The 21351-nt window shown below is 40.7% G+C and overlaps 2 protein-coding genes across 2 annotated transcripts; one reads left to right on the top strand and one right to left on the bottom strand.

The window, feature by feature from the left end:
• Positions 1–14848: 14848 nt before the first annotated feature.
• On the bottom strand, positions 14849–17398 carry LOC6493742 (syntaxin-7). Its single transcript, XM_001958317.4, has 6 exons — positions 17199–17398; positions 16845–17041; positions 16717–16786; positions 16002–16146; positions 15497–15919; positions 14849–15434 (listed from the first exon to the last, which is right to left on the bottom strand). Exons 2-6 carry the CDS (start codon positions 16972–16974, stop codon positions 15339–15341), a joined length of 864 nt encoding a protein of 287 aa, XP_001958353.1. The 5' UTR covers positions 16975–17041; positions 17199–17398; the 3' UTR covers positions 14849–15338.
• A 1319-nt stretch (positions 17399–18717) lies between these two features.
• LOC6506201 (alkaline phosphatase) lies at positions 18718–21299 on the top strand. The gene is made up of 4 exons (XM_001958316.4): positions 18718–19013; positions 19512–19771; positions 19950–21054; positions 21114–21299. The coding sequence occupies exons 1-4, from the start codon at positions 18938–18940 to the stop codon at positions 21242–21244; spliced, it is 1572 nt and encodes a 523-aa protein (XP_001958352.1). The 5' UTR covers positions 18718–18937; the 3' UTR covers positions 21245–21299.
• Positions 21300–21351: the final 52 nt, after the last annotated feature.

Below are 21351 nucleotides of genomic sequence, written 5' to 3' on the forward strand. Positions count from 1 at the left end.
TAAAAGGCGAGAATCAAATAAAAATTTCATCTACATCTCATCTCGGCTGCAGAGAAATTTCCACGGTTCGGCCATTTTCGAAATTCGCATTTTGCATTTCTATCGTTTTTATTGCCATTGTCTGTTGTTTTTGTTGCTTTGTGGCTTCCGTCGTTTAGCAAAATTTTTTCATAATCTGCCACTGCCACTGCCCCTGCTCCTGCTCCTGCCGCAGTCCCTGCCACTGCCCCCTACCGTATTTTGCACCTTTGCCGCTCGCTGTCTCTATCTCCGTCTCCCTCTTTAGTTCACACCTTGGCTGCAAAACCTTAGCGAAAAGTATCTAAAGTTTATAAATATTTATGTATCTAACTGGGGCGTGCCGCTACAGCAGCGCCAACAACAATGGCAGGGGCAAAAATTCAAATTGAGCGACAAAAAGTATTTTGGCCAAATTTCGTGCCAGCTAGACCACGCCCACCAGCGTTACTTGCGCACCAGATACAAATGTATCTCACAGATACTCCGGCCAAAGCGAGAGAGCCCGACCAGGGGAGAGCATCTCTCGCTTAGAGAATTCAAATAAAAATACAGTCGACGTCGCCGCCGCTGTCGCAGCTCAGTCACCGCCACCGTCACTGTCGCTGCTCTGCCGCTGCCGCCGCCGCCGCAGGAGGTTGAGATACAGTATCTGAGGGGTAAGAGCAACTACAACAATTGGCAATTGAACAATTCAACTCGTTCGGGCCGCGCAGTCTGCCTCTCGGTGCCCAGTCAGTGGTTCCCTCCAGATCGTCTCCTTCTGCGGCTGCCACATCCACCCAACACCCCTTCTTCCTCCTGCCTCCCCTTGACAGCCACCTCTGGACTTGTTTTGGCCAGTTGGTCAACGATGTGGCCTTTTCGCCTCTCCTCCACAACCACATCCACATCCACATCCGCACCATCGATGGCCGCCACCACAGCCCGCACATAAATTACTGGCAACAAGACCGCACTCCTCCCGCTCCCTAAACCGACCTGTCCATCTTGGTTGGTTTTACCTGTCGGCCCACATAGATACAAATACCTGTGCCTGTGTGAGTGGCCAAGAGCGTGTGTGCTCTTTGAGTGTGAGTGGACAATGCACTGTATCTTTGCGGTTTGCCGTCGCTTCTCGGTAAGTTGGTTTGCCAAAGCCGCCGTAAAACTTAAAAGTTTAAATATTATATACATATTAGACTTAGTGGGTTCAGATGTAAAATTCTTCAAGGCGTAGAAATTCTGAATATTAGCAAAACAAAAATATATAACATTCTAAAGTTAATTTACTTCCAATATTCAATAAAAATTTTAAAACAATTTGCTAGTACACAATATAATATTATAATAATAATAATAATTATAATTTTTTCCATTATGGAACATTAATTTCTATGATATAAAAATTAGACTATTTTTTTCCATAAATTTTTTTGCAAAATCAAGTCTAAAAAATTATGATTTATGATGATGATAATGTTTTTTATTACTTACATTATGTTATGTACATACAGATAATAAAATCATTTATTTTCTTAAACCATCTATATCCTATACACATATATCCTAACAATTATTATTGTAAACATACTTCACTCTTATACTCTTATTGTTTAAAGTCCTAACTTACTAATCCAGCTTAATTTCTTTTTGATTAAACTACTAAAAATACTTAAATTTGACTTTTTAAACTCTTGTTTAACTCTATAACTTTTAAACTCAATGATCTAATTAATTCTTCTAAGCGAAGCTCGAACAAAAGCTTAAATACAATACAATCTTTTAAAACATCAACCATTACAATTTAATATATATTATTTTCTATTACTTTCTAAAGATATACTATATGATGCTATACTACTATATATACTATAAAATCCCCTTAGAACTCACTATTAATATCTGGCGATATGAGAGCAATGGGCCTGCAATTAAAAGGGGGAAAAACGCAGAAATCAATTCCGTCATGATGGATGGCACCCAAGTGGACATTAAAACCCATTCGGCCCGTCCAGGAGACATGACTTGCTACTGCAGACAAGTGTCTTTCCGTATGCAAATCGAACTGACGAACAACTGTGGCCCATTAAACCTCAGACCACTGCAGGCTAAATGGCCGGGCCCAATTGAGTTGCATTGGAAATTTTAAACCAATTAAAACAGCTGCTGTCAACGCTGCGTATGCGTAATGAAAAGAAAATATTAATAAATCATACGTGACCAATCAATTTTATGCCGCATGCCGCCCGCTCGTCTGTCCACTCGAAAGAGCAGTTCATAAAAAAATGCACAAGGGAAATGTAAAGTAAAAATGGAAAAATTGCAAATTGGAAAATGAAACAACAAAACAGCTGGCGTGTCCTGCAGACCTGAGTGCCTGCCACAACACGTTGCACGCACAGAATCAATATTTAATTTATAATTAACTTGACAACATGAAAAACAAGCGACAAGCTGCAAGCAAACAACAAGGAGTCCAGATCAGTTCGCTTTATCTTTTCCGCACACAAGCGAGGCAACTCGAAACGTTTATGCCACCAAAGTCGGAAGGTGAAATTTGTGGCAGGCAGGACGGGGCACGTGGCGGCAGGCCGAGGGGCGACATCTCGTCGTTTTCGTTTTCTGTGGGGATTTGTGGCGGCTTTAAACGCTCGCCACTATGGGCAATTAACGCGGCCATAAGCAAACAGAGGCCTGATCCTTTAGACAAACACTCCCTCCCGTCCGCCGTCCGCCGTTCGTCGTATATGGCGAGTGCAAGAAAGAGAGGGCACTCGCCCAAAGAAAAAGAGAGGGCGAATTGCCCGTATTTTGAAGCCAACTTCCACTGAGGGTAAGTTTTCCCAGAGCATTTGCCACAAGGGAGAGACAACTTTTCGGGGTGCTAATTGAAAAACCCAATATTTGTCTAGTCTGGGCTTTCCGGGGTGGCTCAGTACAACGTTTCCCCTTTTTTTTCCTCCAATAATGGTTACCAGAGCGGCCACGGCAGCCATTTTGTCCGTAGATCGCTCTCCCTATGAGAAAACTTTGTGGGAAAGGTGGCCAAAAAGACATGGCACCGCCGCACAGAGGAAAGAAATCAGTTAAATAAACAGGAAACGCTCAAAGCCAGGGAACGGAGAAAGGTAAAAGGCAAATGTCAAGGGCACTTTCTACAAAAGCAGGCTTTGCCAAGTAGATTGTATTTTTGAGGTCTTATAAGAGGTAGATATTTTAAGACATTTTTTTGTGATGTTGATTTTTAGCTAAAGTTCCAAGCTAAGGTTTTCGAGACCAATCCTCAAAATCCAATGCAATCTTAATTTTTTAAAAATTATGAAAACAAGAAAGGTAAATTTTTATTAAGTATCTGGTATTATAGATAAATAAATAAATATTTTAAAAGAGAAGTGGAATTTTTCAGAACAATGGAATTGTTTCCTAAAGTTATTTTATTAGCTTCATTATGAACCATTTTATATAATTCATATTATAATACAAAAATTCATAGTTCAAGTAATCTTTTCTTAATAACTTTTCTTAATAAATATGGGAACTATTTATATTAACTATATATTACCATTTCTATAATATAATGATGAAAATATGTGTGGAAGATCTTAAAACTCCCATAGAGACACCACAAATGTCTCCATCGGCTGGCGCATGCACGGCAATTGGAACTATAGTTAGCACCGATTTGGGGCAATATATTTGAATGATGTGGCCATAAACATCAACAGCGTTCTGCACCTTTTTTAATGGGCATTACCATTGCATTGCCATTATGCGCTCGCCTGCTTTTTATGGACTTGCTGCTGCACCGTAGACGTTGCGTCGACAGTTTTTTCCCAGAAAAAAACACAATCGGTCCGTTTCCCATTTGGGGGCATGTGCCCAACCGGATTCCCGCCATCCTCCCACCTACACCGCCCCCTCCCGGCACTCAGCACTTATTACAGTTTTGATATACATCCTCCGGAATGGGTGGATGGGTGGACGGAGGAAGCCCTACGACAACGGAGTTTCGGAATGGTTAGGGCGTTAAATGTTTGTATTATTGTTGGAAATAAACTCTGATTTTATATTGTTGAGGATTAATGATATTGTTTCCCCTAAATTTGTTAATTACTAGCAAACAAATTTGTTGTATACAAACCGTTCTTGAGATTTAATGCATTTTCTATAGAATTTTTGAGTGATTGCAGCGACTGAGCGACTGAGCGGGTTACATATGCCCCTAGGGCGTGTGGAAGCTGCATCTTGTCAGTAAACTTGGCTGTCAATTGGATGGTAGTTTTATTTAAATATTTTCTGAAGAAATTAATTAATTATGTATATCAATTCAGAATGAGTGCTTGCAAAATAAAACCACACACTTACTCTTATTTGTAAAGAAAATATAATTGATTAATTATTTTACCTGCCGGTATCGGTTCCATCTGTTTTATCAACCCGCAAACAGTTGAGTAGTATATAATAAATTTATTAGGCATTTTAGTTAGACCACTTAGTTTTGCCATGTGAAACATTATCCATTAATTGAAACCTACACCTTTCCCCTCATATCCCCTCCATTAATGGCTATCCAATATTCAGTATCCAACCAATTAAGCACTCCCCCTTGAGTGAACAAATGGAAGCCACAGCGGATCGGCTGAGATGCAAACTCCGACAATCCCAGACCGAAGCATCAGCATTAGTTTAAAAACATTACAAAGTAAACAAACATTAGCATGCAAAACATCTGTTAGGAGGGGGAGTCTAGGGATCGGTGTCGGAAACCGGGATGGGAAATGGAGAGTGGGTCGGTGGATCGCTGGATCGGTGGAGAAGCGCCTGCAGCCAATATATCAATTACATGTCGATGCCGATGTCTAACATAATGCAACATGGCAAACGAAAACCGGAAAGCCCCAAAGTTGCACGCGGCAACTCAGAATCTGGAACTGAAACTCGCTGACTGTCTGTCAGTCCAAGTCAATCAAAATCGAGTCCCGGACCCCAACTCAGCGCTGAAAAGCTACAAATGCCTTATTGTCAAAACATTGCGGGGGAAGGAGCAACAATTAGTTTACCAAATTACATGAAAATATTTCTTAAATGCTCCACAAACATTTAACGCGCTGATTTGACACATGTCCGGGTCGCCTCAGACTTCAGCCGGGGAGTTTGGGGTCGTCTCCTGTCAGTATTTATCAGGGGATGGATGGATCGGTTGGATTACAGTGCGGTGAGACTCAAGGGGAGGTCACAGTCCATTTGTGGCATGTCGCTGGCATCTGTGGATGCCCCAAAGCGGGAGCTGCGGAGTGCTTGGCGTTATTCCACGCGACTTTCTCAGCTGACACAGCACATGGATGTGGGTTTATGGGAGAAAAATTAATAGTTTTGAAATATTCTTAATAATATTTCAAATATATAAAGTATAAATAGAATTTATATTTATATATATTTTAATTTGTTGGAAAATGTTGAACATATTTTCGGAATTCGTTTTCTAAGCTTAAATAGAAAAATAATGCTCTATGTTGGCTAAATTTTCTGCACAATTTTGTCTTATTTTGTAAAAGTTTATAGAAATAGAAAATAATATTCGCAATAAGTAATCGTTTTTTGTAAGGTTATCTATTAAGTAAAGTAAAGTATTAATTAAAAAAATGTTATACAATATGTTTGCTCCCCGTGTCACGCCTCTGGGCTCTTTCCAGCCCCTCTCCACCAGCACAGTACTGGATACAGTGTGTTTTATTTCAAATTCAGACAAATGGAAGTCCCGGATCTGCTGCACGATCTCTGCACACGCTGCCCGGTTTGTATACATAAATTGGACCAGATAGAACCGAAGAACCATGGGGAGTATATCTCGTAAATTAACGGCGTTCCAATCCGCCGGTAGTTCCACTATTTTCCTCCTTTTCACTCACTGCTCGTTTTCGTTTTGGCCTTTGTTGGCACAGCCATAAAATAAAGTTTCGAGAAGCGTATAAAATTTATAGCGATTCTTTTTTGGAGAAAATCTGACAGCGAACACCTTACCCCTTACCCTACCCCGAACCCAGGGCGATCTATTTTGATTGACAGGACTGCCGGGGCGTCTATCTCTTCTGGTTGCTGTTCATGTTGCAATATTGCTACTGTTTTGCTACTCGGGACTAATGCAATTCGCATTCAATGCAATTTCACAGGCAATTGCAGGCACACTGCACAATGGCCTAAGCAGCTCAGCCGAAGGACGATCCTCGGGAATGGAGGTCCTTGCTTTTACTCACGCACGATTAGGCTCCTGTGAGAATGAGAGAAATCGTACTTGCTGCCCGATCTTCCCACACTGAGGGAAATTTTAATATGATACTTAATTTTTATTTACTAGAAACTTGGAAGTTCTTAGATCTTTCAAACTACAAGGGCTGTACTTATCAATATCTTACTTAATAAATTATAATCAAACTGATATATATTAGTTTGGTAATATTTAAAACTAAAAAGTTAATGAAAAGTTTATAAAGATACAAAGTTTATTGGGTAGAAAATAAGATATTTTTTTTTTAATTTAATTTTTTTCTGTGTGTATTTTTTTTGCAAGTATTTCAATTGAGTACATTTTATTTTATTTTGTTAAAGACATACATATGTTAGATCGCAGGTTCCTAGGGGCGCTACAGCCCCTACAATATAGGGCCTACATTTAAGGTGCTTACACGGGTTGCTCTTTTTTCCTATTGTGTGCCTCTACGGCTTTGGTCGGTATTCGGGGAAATACGTTTGTGCAACAATTTGGTTTGGTGGTGAGCTTATCCGAGCCCCAGGGCCTTTGAGTAGCGAAAATTGTTAGCGGATTCCCAGTCGAGCCCGGTGGTCTGGTGGTCTGGCGGTCTGCTGCCCCAGCAAGCAACAGCAACTTGCAACCCCTTTCGATGTGGCTCGCCGATGGAACTTTAGCATAACAATGGCGTTGCGACTTCTTTCTCGAGATATATAGAAGGGGGGTTTATGGAAATTAGCCCAGTACACAATGCCTGCAGCCTGCAGAAAGGGATGCCAGCCTGCTGATACGGAAGACAGGACAACGACAACCACAAGCACAGACACAGACACGGTAGGATAAAGCCTGAGTCAGAGCCGGAGACCGAGTCCGATGCGTTGTCGGAAAATTAATTCATTTATATGCAGAAAATTCAATGTTACAATGTTATCAATTCTGGCCCAGAGGCAATTCAGCTGGCACCTTGGCCAGGAGGATGGGTGGGTTTAAAGGTGAAAGATGGGGTTGTGGTGACTGAGACGGTGGCAGTCAGTTAATTGATTGTGGGAAGGATTGACTCCCAGCATACGGCCCAGATGACAGATTAGAGGCCTCAAGGGGAGACTGTTTGTTTGCTCAAGCGTCGAGGATTGTGTTGGAAAACTTTATGCCATCCGTTTATAATTGGGTTACATGCCGATTCGTAATTTTTCAAACGGTCGGAAAACCGATCCAAGGGCCTCACCCACTTCCTTTTTGGTTTTGGATTTTGAGGACCGCATCCGAAGCGAGACCCAAAACAAATATACCCGAATGACCCATTCAAATCCGATATTACCGCCGCCAAGTACGGTCATTTCCGACCGGAATAAGTGTTAAGTCAAACGCGACAAATAATTTCCATGCAATTTGAAGTGCATATTCAAATTACACACAATATACAATATTTTACGAACTCTTGCCTTCGATTGGGCAAGGAAGCCAGCCCGTTAATGAAATGTGACACGTATTTCCCCTGACCCAGGGTCCCAGGGCCCAGGGACCTCTGGATCTGGGGTTCTGTGGATGACTCTGCCCGTGCCGTCTCCGCGTCTGCTCGTCTGCAAGTCCGCTTTGTAATAAATATGAGACTCATTAAGAAAACCATAAATAAATGCAGCGTCAGTGCATGACCAACAATTAAGTGCGAGGAGCAGGCCCAAGATCATTCAAACTCGTCTGGAGCTCGAGCCTGGGCCATAAAAGAAGCGACCACAGCCCGACCCATCTACAGTGGTTCATAGCCTGATGTTCTAGATTAAGAGCTACAAATTTTTGGATTTTAACGAAATTAAAACATTTATAATTTTATTTATCTAGTTTTAGTCTTTAAATATAACGATTTTTATACATTTAAATAGAAGATTTTTAATCAAATTTAATTTTCGCCCTTTTTATAATTTTTTTTTTAGAGATGTATCTATTAATAGATATGTTTGTTATAAAAAACTGGAAACTCGTCTTAAGAATTTTACGAATACGAGTTTTGTGTTTAAATGATAGGTTTAAACATAAACAATAGTGTTATGTAATTTTATTGAATTTCTTATGTTAATTCTATTTTTTAAAATAAAAGTTATAATAGTAATTCTATGTATATTATAATATTCGTAAGATTTAAGGAAACAAACTAGGTAACTAATTATTTTCAATATATGTTAGAATTAGAAGGTATAACCTTTTATATTTTATTAAGATTTGAATATTATTTATTAATAAACCTTGACAATAACTTTTCGCCTTCTTCTTTGTGGGTCTCAAACCACTGTACTTGGTAGGCAAGACAATGTTAGGGCATGGATCTTGGCCCGATCGAACTGCAGAAGATGTAACATGAGCAAATAGTTTGATGAGGGCCAGGCATGACGTCCACAGAAAGTGTCGCCCGGCAGTCTGGTCCGACTTGGGCTGGGTTTTCGATTCGAATCGAAATGGAACTGGGTCTGGGACGTGGTCTTGGTCCGATGGCCACTTGAGGCAACCCTGCGACAAATTTTGGTGTGCAAGTGTGTGCCGGAAAATAGCATGACACTTGAATTTGAATCGGTCTCTAAGTACGGAATGGGACAGGTTTTATGGTTACGCATTCATGGTGCACTATAATTTACTGTATGCAGATGGTGGTGGCACAATGCATTGTCGATGGAGCAGCACAATATCTGGGGAATGCCCAGGCCGAAATTCCACTGAATTTCCACAGAATTTCCAAAGACTTGGCTTGTGAACTCCGGCACCTGTGCCATTGATACAAAATACATACACTCTCGTATGTATGTATTTGTGTGTATCTGAGCTGGGGAGTCTATTATAAATTGTGACCCCAGGCTTGTTATGGAAAAAAAACAATCAGGATGAATATACACACGCACTCTAACACCCACTACGGATTTCTTCTTTGATTTAACATATGGCCAGGATCCAATCTGTCGTCGCCTTTTCTCCTGACCCCCCCATATGTGGTAGATTTTTTGTGCTCCACCCTTCCGGTTACGGCCTGGCTCCCTCCAATCGATTGCACAATTTTTCGCATTGTCGCCCTTTTTGGCCAAGCAACCGGCGGCTACTTGGCCGCGCCCATATCGTGTCCAAGCTGCGCCCACGGCTTGCATGCGAAATGATGTGCGACACAGATACTCACCTACACACAGATACTTGCAGATACACAGATACAAAATCCGGCAGAAACCCACCCCCGAACATTCCCGCCCAGGCAATATTTACTCTCAAAATATTATTCGCGCATATGGACTTGAGGACGTAATCCATAATTGGTTTGACCGGCTGCCATTTCACTCAATAAGCGAAATATATTCCAAGGATTGTGCCAGACCCAAATTCGATTAATCAAAAAGAGTGGGATTTTATTTAATGCACATATATATTTTTTATTGGTTCGTGAAAAGTCGATAAGGATTGGGACATGCGCGTATTTATTAAATATTCATGGCTGACATCATACCTGAATGTCAGGTGTGAAAAGAACAGATACAATATACGTACATATGGATGGGAAAGAATTTCCCAATAATGAGCAGCTATTTCTGATTTATTCATTGTTGATTCAATTAAAGATCATAAATTACTCTAATCGAAGTAATGCCCAGCTAAGCACCATCCAGGCATATTATTGATGGGACTCTGATGGGTCTAACCGCCAGTCGAGGCCCTAAATCACTTGGTCTAATGCTCCTCAAATTAGTCTGCCATTTGTCAGATCGGTTTCCTCCGCACCCGCCCACTTCCACGATACCCCCTCTCAAGTATCCGAATATGAATCATTCCGCCTAATGAATGTGTCTGTCACTTGCTGTCAACACGCTGCTGAAGAAGATTGCCCCCCAGACCACCGATCCATCCTTGTGGTCCCCCCATAAGTCGGGGGCCCTTACTCCCGAATATGAAATGGAGCAGGCACCAGGAGAAGTCGGCCTCGAGAAATCGGTGCTGGGCGCGCTATATTTAATACAGAGTGACATTAATGTCAGGCATAATTAGTCGGGGAGGAAAACGCCAGCGGAAAAGCAAAAAAAAAAATGGAAAAGAAAAAAATAAAAACAACAAAAAAATTTGGGAAAAAGAAACAATCAAAAAACGATAAACGGGGCGAGCAGAATGGGCAACCAGAAATAATTTGACAGCCATCGGGTCTGGAGAATTAAGATATGTCGAGGATGAGGCCCGATCATCCGATGATGATCATTTTGTTATTGCAGCTTTCGATCCGCTTCCATTCCTTTCCATTCGATTTGATTCATTTTTTTGGTACGTGTGTGAACCCGAAGAACTGCTTGCCCTTTTGTTGCCAAATCGTAAACAAACAATTACCCAACAAAGCATCGTCAAATGGGCCAACAAAAAATATAGATACACCATCTCCATCCACATAAAAAAGAGATTGAAGGCAGGAGTCGCATTAGACACCTTCCCAAAGAATAGAGAGCTCAAACAATAGAAGGATGGCTACCGAAAAACAAAAATCTTACACGGTGGCATCCACATCCATCCAACCATCCGTGCATCCAATTGTCTGCCCGATTTTTAATCCCGTCCTGCGGCTTCGGATATATCTCAATACTCCGTTACAGTTGCGATTGCGATTCGGATGCGCTCGGATTGATCTCTGATCTCTTTGTAGTCGTAATCCCGCCCGAGGTCTACATGGTATATATATGGTATTTGGGGGTTCTGTTCTCGGTCCCCGCCAGCTAATTTATAAAAAACAGCCACAACGCCCCAGGCTCGCAAAAAGTATCTTTTTTTCTATCTTTCTCGCTGTGTTGACGCTTTTTCACACAGTAGAGCGGGCGCGTGGTAAATGTATATAGGGAGAATCGGATAAAAGATATAGCCGAGTATGTTTATATTGAGGAAAGAGCAGTAGTCGAGATACGAGTTTACAGTGGGTTATCACTGGCAATGGACTCGCCAATTTTTCTTTCAGGCACTTCATCAAATGAAAAATGTAAGAAATTAATGTAAAATATAGATTAAATTTAATTTTATTTAAATGATAATTACTTAATTATTTTAAAATAATGAAAACCTTTATTTTTACATAAAACATCACAACATTTTCAATGTTTCTTATTTGTAGAATTATTTTGAGACTAAATTGTAAATATTTGTGACAATATATGAGGTCAATGAGAACGATCAGCTTTATTTATCCTTATTTAAAATAGATTCAAGAATTTATATTTATTTTTAACAAATAGTGTTAAATTTACTACATCCAGTTCGAAATTCAGTTTTTAAATGATAATAATTCTTGGCCAACTTCATAAAGTTTATAAGCTGGTACATATTTGTAGTTTTATTTTGAGACTAAATTATAAATATTTGTGACAATATATGAGGTCAATGAGAACGATCAGCTTTATTTAGCTTTATTTAAAAAAAAGATTAAAGAAGTTATATGTATGTTTAATAAATAGTGTTAAATTTACAACATCCAGTTCTTAATCCAGTTTGTAAGTGATAATTATTCTTTGCCAACTTCATAAAGTTTATAGGATAAAAAAAATGTTTCTACCGCGAGGAAAAATCAGATTTTGTATTTGAAAGTTCTACAAGGTGTAAAATCAATATAGATAACACCATAAACTCAAACACTTATCTTTATTATACACATACCCCGCGATGACTACTATAATTTTATTGCCATCCAATAAAAATGTCTGATATTGGAACAACTAACAATTTTTTTTGAAGTTCGCACCCATTGTGCTTTGAGTGGGGCACTTGCACCGCAGCAGCAGGCTCCACTGTGATGCCACAGTGGCAACCGCATAAACGGGCACCGGCGGCGGCGTCTGCCGTTTGGGGGCGGCGAAGATCAAAGACTAGCTAGCGGTGCCTGCAAAACGGTTAAATCTTTTGAAATGTGCGCACTTTTTGACACCCAATTTGTTTAGAAGTGTGCGCGAGAAGAAGGATGAATGGGGGCGGCACGGTGGCTGGGAATGGGGGGCGTCTCAGGCAGTTCATAAAATCGCACGTACAGATAGCAAAAATATCTTCGATTAAATAGATATAAATTTATTGATAACCTATATCATATTAATAAATATTGATTGAAAAAAACTAATCTCATTATGACTTAATAGTCGCTATATTTCAATTAAATTTTCCAGCTTAGAGTATTTTTTCGTGTGTACGATTGGATATCAGTTTTCGTGAGTAGGAGAGAGCACATCAGTGGGAATTTCTGCGAATTTCATTAATAAAACTGTCGAAAGTGTTGCGCATCAAGCACTTGGTGCCCCTCCAATTTTCCCCCTCAACAGGTGAAAACGGAACAATCAAACGAAACTTTTGATTTGGCATTTTTGTTTTAAATAAAAATTCAAAAGATTTACAGTTCTTCGAGTCAAGTAATTCCACTTAAAATTCTGTAAAGGCAAAGGCCCCATCCATCCCATCCCCAGCTCCGTGGAGGTGTTCCTTGGGCGTAGTGGTAGGAGAACGCGTGGGCAAACATATTATTCCACTACGTCTTCATTCATAAAAATGGAAAGCAAAGCAAACGCTTAATTAAGAATTTTTCCAAATAAAAACGCAAGCCTTGTGGAAAACGGGATAATAATAAGTTTATTGATTTGGGAAATGCCACAAACCGGATGTTTATACGCTGCAAACATCATCATCGTTATGGAGGCGAATTGAATTGCTCGATGGCTCGATGGGTCGTCGTAAGCAACGTGTGAAATGTACAGGGATTAGGAAAGGGCTCAGGAACCGGAAGGTATTGCTATCCCAGGTCTTCCGAGTTTTCCCATCAGCGAAATCCTTCTGGCCAGCCAGCAAGTTGGTAAGTCAATCCAGTGCTTAGCAAGTTATGGAATTTCCAGTGGCCAATTCTCCGCCAAAGTCAAAACATGCGTCCTGTGTTCCTGCATTAAGTCGGGGAAAAGTCCCAAAAACAACGGAGACCGAGGGCTGGATTTATTTAGACAAAATGACTTTGCAAATGAGATTCGGTTGCAGCCCGTTTCTGACCACCTACCACCACCTAAACTGTCAATATTATCATGGGCCAGGGATATTCGGACTCCTCCTGGCCTATGCAAACACCCGAGAGACTACCTGCCGGGTATAGATGGTATGGGTAAGTGTGCATAGTTTCTGTTAATTTTCAACACCTCCGCCACTCGAATTTCCCTGGCTTCGCGACGTGACCTGTGGCCTCGGGGCTGGATTTGGACTGCGGCTTCAGATTCGGATGCGGATTTGTCTTCTGGTCCAGCTCTGGTGAATGTGTGAATGGGTGTCCAACCTGCCAAGTGCCGCATGTAGCTGTAATCGATGTGATTAGGCCGTGCCGTGTGGAACACTCGGTGCCTAACCCTTGGCCCCCATGGACGAGTAATCAATAATTCAAAATCGGCTGGCCGGGCACCTCGGTGACGTATTTGGACAGCTATTGACAGCCCAAGCAGGCCAAAAAGAAACTGGCCAAGTTGGGAATGGCAATGCGAGTTTCAGATACTCTTCATTTTCATACTCATTAAGTTAATTTTGATAATTTATAAAAAAAAAATAAAATATAAATATAAAAATTATAAAATTCTACTTACATTAATCAATTTTTAAAGTTAGTTCTAGTTTTAGTTTTTAAAGAAGTATAGTTTAAAAATTTAATGAAAAAAAGTTTGAGAAAAGTTACACAGAATCAAGCAAATCATTTAGAAATAAAGCCTAAGAAAATTAAATAAATGAATATAAAATGTCAGTATTTTTCAAAAGAAACCTTATTAAATTTCAAAATATATTTTAATTGTATTAATTATCGGCTATATAAGACGACATTATTTAATTACCACAAATCATATTAATTTCAACTATCCATCATTAAAAGACCCTTTACAAGTTAAATAGAACCTAATCTGGAAGTAACACAATTAAATCAATATACCCGTCTTTTAAAGGCAGGGTACCGACTCGTCTTGGGCCAGAAATAACTGCATGACTGGGCGGAAAATGATTGTTGGACAGGCCCGGAGCGAGTTAGAGAAGGAAATGAGCTGCACTTAAATGCATGCGAGAAAACCACTCGATGCCAACAAGTGGATAAGAAGCCACCACACAAATGATGCCCAAACGAACTATCAATGTCAGTGAATTGGCAAAAAATTTAAACTCAATTTGTATGCAGGCCAGCGAAGACTCGGGCTGCGAGCTCCGAGCTCCGATCTCCCAACTAGAGTCTGGCCACGAGGAAACCCTTTCAGAGCTGTGGCCAGAGCTGACACACCTCATCGAGTGCAGCTCAAGTGGGTCCACCGCATCCAGGTCTGCCGTAGCATTAATGTGCGAGTGTGTGCTCTGAACACCCAGTCAGATTGAAATTGGGATTCCGATTCGGATTGAAATCAGAGTTGGGGAGGAGGGCGGAGATACCTGGAGGGTCAGCCCCTAAGCCGCTAAAGCATGCGTAACAAAGGCCAACACGAAATCTTAATGATCGCCAAGGCAAGGAGGAGTCGATGACCAGGCACATTTTCGAATACCCAAAAGAGCTGGCGAGAGTTCCATTCATTGATTCATTCAGCCTGGGCCCTAAATGAAGTGCTCTGCTCCAAGTGTTTTCAACGCACGCAGGATCGATGCGATATCGGTTTTCTTGTTTATTATTCCATTTTTCGTACATGTGTGAATGCTTTTCGTTCATGCCTTCCTCTGCCTCTTAAGCCTAAATACAATACAAAGCGCTGGCGAATGAGTTTCGAAACATAATTAGAATTTGCAGCCAACAGTTATCAATATATCAATATACAGGGTGCGTAATAATTAAATTAGTAAGTAAATACATATAAAATATAAGGTAAGATAATTATAAAGCGAATATAACATGTGCACGAGTTGGTGAATACGTCCGGATACACGCATCAAACTTTGCCGAGTTGCTCGATTTTTCGCCAATAGTGGAATTAGATTTCGGAATTAAAGCCACAAATACGCCTACGGTCCGAAGGAGGGTGGGGAGTTAGATTTTTTATTTTCGGTTCCTGCATGCGGCAACTCTTGTCTTTTCACAACAATTTACTATTTTGGTTTAAATTTGGATCGCGCCTTAATTCTTGAATTGAAAGACGAGTATCAAGATGACCACCAACAACACGGCACTCAGAATTCCCACTAGGATAAGCTTCTTCTTGCGCACTTTGTTCTGTAATATATAATTATTATTACCTAAGCTTTTGAGAGTTCTTTAAATTAGTTTTTACTTACCCTATAGGAGCTCGCCTTACGAAGATTTTCCGTGCCCTGTGAGACGAAAATGCTTGTCTGCTCCACCTGCGACTCAATGGAATCTACCGTCAGACCCTGCTCGTAAACCAGGGCTCCCAGTTTCTTATAGATCTCGTTAACACCCACAATATTGTTTTCCAGTTCCCGAATAACCTGCTCCTGTTCCTCTAGCGCCTGCAGATCGACCTGCTCCTGCATTTGTGTCTGCATCTGCTGCTGCTGCTGGTTTGATTTTCTATTAAAGAAATTGTCCTCGAAGAAGGAGCCATTCTCCTGTTGGCTGGCGCTGCTATTAGAGCTGCCAGTGCGCGAGGAACCCGGCGGGCGGGCAATATTGTAGCTATCGCCCCGCGCCTGCCGCAAGGCACTCTTCTCTATGTCCGCAGTTTTGCGCTGGACGGCCTAAAAATAACGACCGATAAACATTCGGGGGCGGATGAGTCAGAGTGGTTTGCTTATCTTCGGAAAGTTCACAAAAACAAACCTGGAACGCGGTCAGCGCCGCTGTAAACTCGTCGACCAATCGGTCCCGCTGGATCTTCAGGTGGCGCTCCTTGCACTTGTCCACCTCGTTGATTTGATTGTTTGTGTCGGTCACCAGTTGATTAGTGTAGGTCATTAGTTGGTGGCTGTTTGAGTAGAGGATTTTCATTATTATTAGCTTTTGGGGTGGACGGGTGTATCTAAAGTTAATTCACGGTTAATTGATTAATACGGATGAATGTAAAATCTAATATTTTAAATGATAAATCAAACGTAGAGATAGCCGCCTACATAGTCATGGGATTGCTACAAATCAGTGTCTTACATAATTAATCCTATTATAATGTGGACTCAAGAATAAGGTTGAAAAGTTTTATTTCTTTAAGACAAAACTAAATATTTCTCGTATTATTTCAAAAATTGACTTGAAATTGTATTCGCCAATGAAAAAATGTTTCTTTTGTCTTTGTCCTCAATTACGCATTTTAAGTGTTTATAAATGACAGAAATTAAACAAGTAACAAAGAAAAAGCAATAAACGAGCGCAAAGAAAGTGTTTACCTCTACAACCTCAGTGCATACCATAAAACATAAAATTTGATACATAAATAATTTGAAATGCAGATATGGCGTTTTGAGTTCAGTAATGCGTAATAAAATAATAAAGGGACTGTGTTGTATTGATTTAAGCAATTGCCCTTCATTAAGTATCTTACAGCTGCTTTTTGAGCTCCGGAGAATCCTGGGGTGTGTTTAGTTGATTGACCATGCGCTGCATAGTAGAAACTGCAAAAAACCAACTGCGATTAGTCATAGGGGAAAGTAGTGTTTGGAAGCCACTTACCATTCTGCTGGACCTTTTGGATACTGGTGGCTATGATTTGTGCCAGCCTTTGGAATTCTATTTCACTGATGCTACCCCCACCGCCTCCGCCCCCTCCGCTGAGGCCGTTCTCCATATGCTGCAAGTCCATGCTTTCGTAGGCAGACACCTTGCTGACCTTGAGGTGTTCCCTGGTAGAAGAAACCGCTTTTTGTTTCCTGAAAAAGTGTGTGTTCGCAATTTAATTAGCTGTAGTCCCTGTGTTCACTTATATCACTTAAATATGCGCCTCAGAAGGTTCTGTTTGTGGGTTTGTGTGTGCGTCAGATGTTTGCCTTGTCTCACTGTTTGTCTTTGTTTGGCTCCACCACCCACCTTTCGCTTTCCCTTGCGCCCGTGGGTGACCTTCGCTGACTATCTTCTTAGAGCATCTCACATGCACATTTTTGCAAAACACTTTTTGGAATTTGTTAATTGATCGCCAACAAAATTTGCAATTCCAATTGGATCACTATTTTTTTTTTTATAATATTTGAAACAGTGTGACCGGGTAGCAGTATGTAGAGAATCCTCAATGCGCATCGCCATCAACGGCCAAAAGTGGAACCTGTCGACTCAATGTCTGATTTGCTTTACAACACTGTTTTCGACTAGACTGGTCGCACTGATTTATCCTTTTTCCCATTTCTAAAAATAATTCAAAAATTTCAAATTCTGAAATTCGAAAATGATTATTGGCATTCAGGAGTTCTTCTTAAAATCGTGTCAAATAATAAGGAAATATGTAAATGGCATCTAAAAGAAAACGAGGGACAAAAGTTGATGTCAGTGTCAGTTCTCCTAAATTCTCCAAAATCTTACAAATCGAAAGCTCATAAAACATACCCAAAGACCTTTCATTTGTATTTTGACCATATTGTCAGTGCCATACGACAGTGTCGTGCCCATCGGATGAGGTTCTAACGGGTTGGGACCCGTAATTAGTCATTAAATGAAGGGGGTCCTACGAACAGATTAATAGAGAAGCGTCAGTCGCAAAAAAACATAATTCCTCACATAATTTAACACCAGATGATGAGTCGATCAATCTTCCTGATAGCTTATGAATTCGAATTGATCCACCAGACAGGAACCAAGATAAGTAACGGAGATTTTCTTAGGTGCTGCCGAACTTAAAAAATGCATAAATAGTCGCACTAAAAGGCAGTTCTAATGATCAAATAGATAACTAATCCCACTGTAACCGCGCAAGAACTACATCTAAGGATTGAAGCCTTAAATTAAACCGATGCAAAATATCGTATGGTGAATCCAAACACAATAGTCTTTCGTAAAAAAATAACCAATCAGTTGTTAACCAATGCAATCACTATTATTATTATTTCCCTGTACTACACTTTGAAATAAATTTAATATTCTCATGCGCTTACACTTACTGGTAAACTTAAGTCCAGAAACATTTTGCTCCACAAAATGAAACAAAAATTATTTGAATCCAGTTTTTTAGACAACAAATGACACTCTGGGTTTAACTTTTAAATAATTCAATAACCAAAACAATACATAAAAAAAATCGTAAAATCCTGAAATCAAAAGTAAATGCAGTTTGTGGCAGATCAGTATCCGGTATTTGTATTAGAAAGTTATTGAGGGTCATTGAACTCCATTAACTTGAATTGAACGAGATAACAGAAATGTTTGGGAATATTTTTCTATTTTTCCCAGCATAATCTAATTATATCATCTTAGGGATTTAAGATATTCACTTATGCAAATGACCGTTGCAACAAACCTGATTTGAAAAGAAAGAACTTCGAATAACCTGAAACTTATAATATGCATTTCATTTAAATAAGGGCAGTAAAACAAGCCTTCCCAGTTCATTTAGAAGCTTTCTAATGCAGGGACAAGTTTTTGTTTATTATCTCGGCAATTTGGTAATGTGTCTGGAGTCTTGGGGCAAATATTCGGCGATCGTATAAATAAGCATCCATTACCCAAGTGCGACTTAGTCGGTCCGTAGACCTCGTAACGGATCCCTCGACCGAGCACTCCAGAAGTTAAATTTTTTGTCATCAACTTCATCGGCATTCTGCCCGCACTCGCTCCTAACAATGGATACTCTCCGGTTCTGGCTGGCTCTTGCCCTCCAGCTTACGGTGTCCCGCAGCCAGTACAGATATGGGCCAGGTGCGTGACGACATCAAGATCGAGCTAAAGATCGGGCCCGAACAGTGAGAGTGCGGCCGAAAGCAAACACAAAACATATGCAGAATTGATTAATCAAGTGCTAAACGGAATTTAAACGAAATAAATTTAATTAAATATTTGACACGCGGCGTGTTTTCTACCAAACAACTTAACTTGAGCCAATTCAAAATTTAAATTACCGAATTGGAACAAAAAGAATCATTGATGTTATCTTCGAGAAAAGCGAGAAAATACTATTTAAAATTCACATTGGGTTCCAACTTTTGTTGATAAAACTAAAGCCTATTGTTGAAAGGCTTTCTTAATGAAATTTCACCTTTAAACAATTAAATCGAAAGTGCAAACAAAATAAGACAGATGTGCTCAGAATTGATTAATTCTCGAGGTTGTATTTTAAAGGTCTTTTAGTTAAGAGTCTAAATAAAAAATCATTTGAGTATCGGGAATTCAGGTTATTAAACGAAATTAATATTTTAGCAAAATCCTGGGACCTCCACTCCATCTCGGAACTTAAAAGCAAGGAGTTTTGGTTTCACGACGCCCAACGCACCCTCTATGAAAAGTTGTCCACACCTCCAAACCAATATCGGGCTAAAAATGTTATATTCTTCCTGGGCGATGGAATGTCCGTTCCCACGGTTACAGCCGGAAGAATTTTTGATGGCCAATTAAGGGGAGTGGTCGGCGAACGGAATCGTCTGGAGTTTGAAAAGTTCAACTATGTGGGTCTGTCCAAGGTGGGTACTGAAATTTACAAAAAATTCGAAAAAATCAATATCTAATATTCATAACTTTTTTATTTAATCTTTATGATTGAAAATTAATTATGTGTTGAATAATAAATTAAGATGCTAATTTTTTATTATTTTTAATTATTTTACGAACTTGTTAATTATGAAAAAAACCCTCTTTTAGACCTATTGCGTCAACAAGCAAGTGGCTGATTCTGCGTGCACCGCCTCCGCCTACTTATCCGGAATCAAGGCGAATTATCTGACTATAGGTGTCACTCCTGATGTGGAACTGAACGATTGTGCTGGCGCTAGGTTGGCGAAAAATCGACTCTCCTCGATCGCAGCTTGGGCGTTGAAAGGTGGCAAGTCCGCAGGTTTGGTAACCACCACTCGAGTGACCCATGCAAGTCCGGCCGGGGTCTATGCCCACACCTCCAATCGCGACTTTGAGAGTGACTACGATGTGAGCAAACTAGGCCAGAATCCTGGCGGTTGCCCCGACATTGCCACACAGTTGATCGACGGAGAGGTGGGTCAGCGACTTCGGGTGGTCATGGGTGGTGGGACCATTAAATTCCTACCCAACACCACGACGGATGTGTACGGAAATAAGGGTCAGCGGCTGGATGGCAGGAACTTGATTGACGAGTGGCAGCAAAGCAAGCCGGGGAATGCCAGAGTGATTTTTAATCGGACGGACCTCCTCAGCAATGATCCCCAGACCACAGATTTCCTTTTCGGTCTCTTCAATGCCTCCCATTTGGCCTATCACCTGGACGATAGCCTGGACACACCCACTTTGGCCGAAATGACAGAGGCGGCCCTTAACGTTCTTTCCCGAGATCCTGCTGGCTATTTTCTGTTTGTGGAAGGCGGTCGTATCGACCACGCCCACCACGAAACGAAAGCCAAAAAAGCGCTGGACGAAACCGTACAGTTTTCAGAGGCAATTCGCAAAGCCCGCGAGCTAACAAATCCCTGGGAGACTCTCATAGTGGTCAGCGCTGACCATGGACATACGGTGTCCATTAGCGGGTACCCGGACGTGAACAACAGTATTGTGGGCCTGAACACGGAACTGAGCAATGTGGACCAACTGCCATACACGGCAATCTCATATGCGAATGGGCCCAACTACCAGAAGTTCTACCAGGTGAATGATGGTGAAGTGGAGCGGGTGGATCTCCGGACTCTGGACTTTGCAGATCGAAATGCCATTTATCCGCATGGAGTGCCCATGACCGAGGAGACGCATGGAGGTGGCGATGTAGCTGTTTATGCGCACGGTAAGGCCGAGTTGAAATTAAATTTTCCACTCCATTATTATTTATTTTCACAATTCAAGGACCCTGGTCACATCTGTTTACCGGAGTTTACGAACAGAGCTCTTTGCCATATATGATGGGCTTTGCTTCCTGTCTGGGCCCCGGCATTACCTACTGTGATCTGAAACCCAAGGCACATTACACTCCATAGTTAGTTATCATACAAATTAAAATAATTTATATTAAATAAATTAACTGAAATGGAATAAATAAATATCTTATAAATCTAGTATAATATTTTTAAAGCTGTACACAATA

This window comes from Drosophila ananassae, chromosome 2R, assembly GCF_017639315.1.
Source record: "Drosophila ananassae strain 14024-0371.13 chromosome 2R, ASM1763931v2, whole genome shotgun sequence".
Lineage (NCBI taxonomy): Eukaryota > Metazoa > Arthropoda > Insecta > Diptera > Drosophilidae > Drosophila > Drosophila ananassae.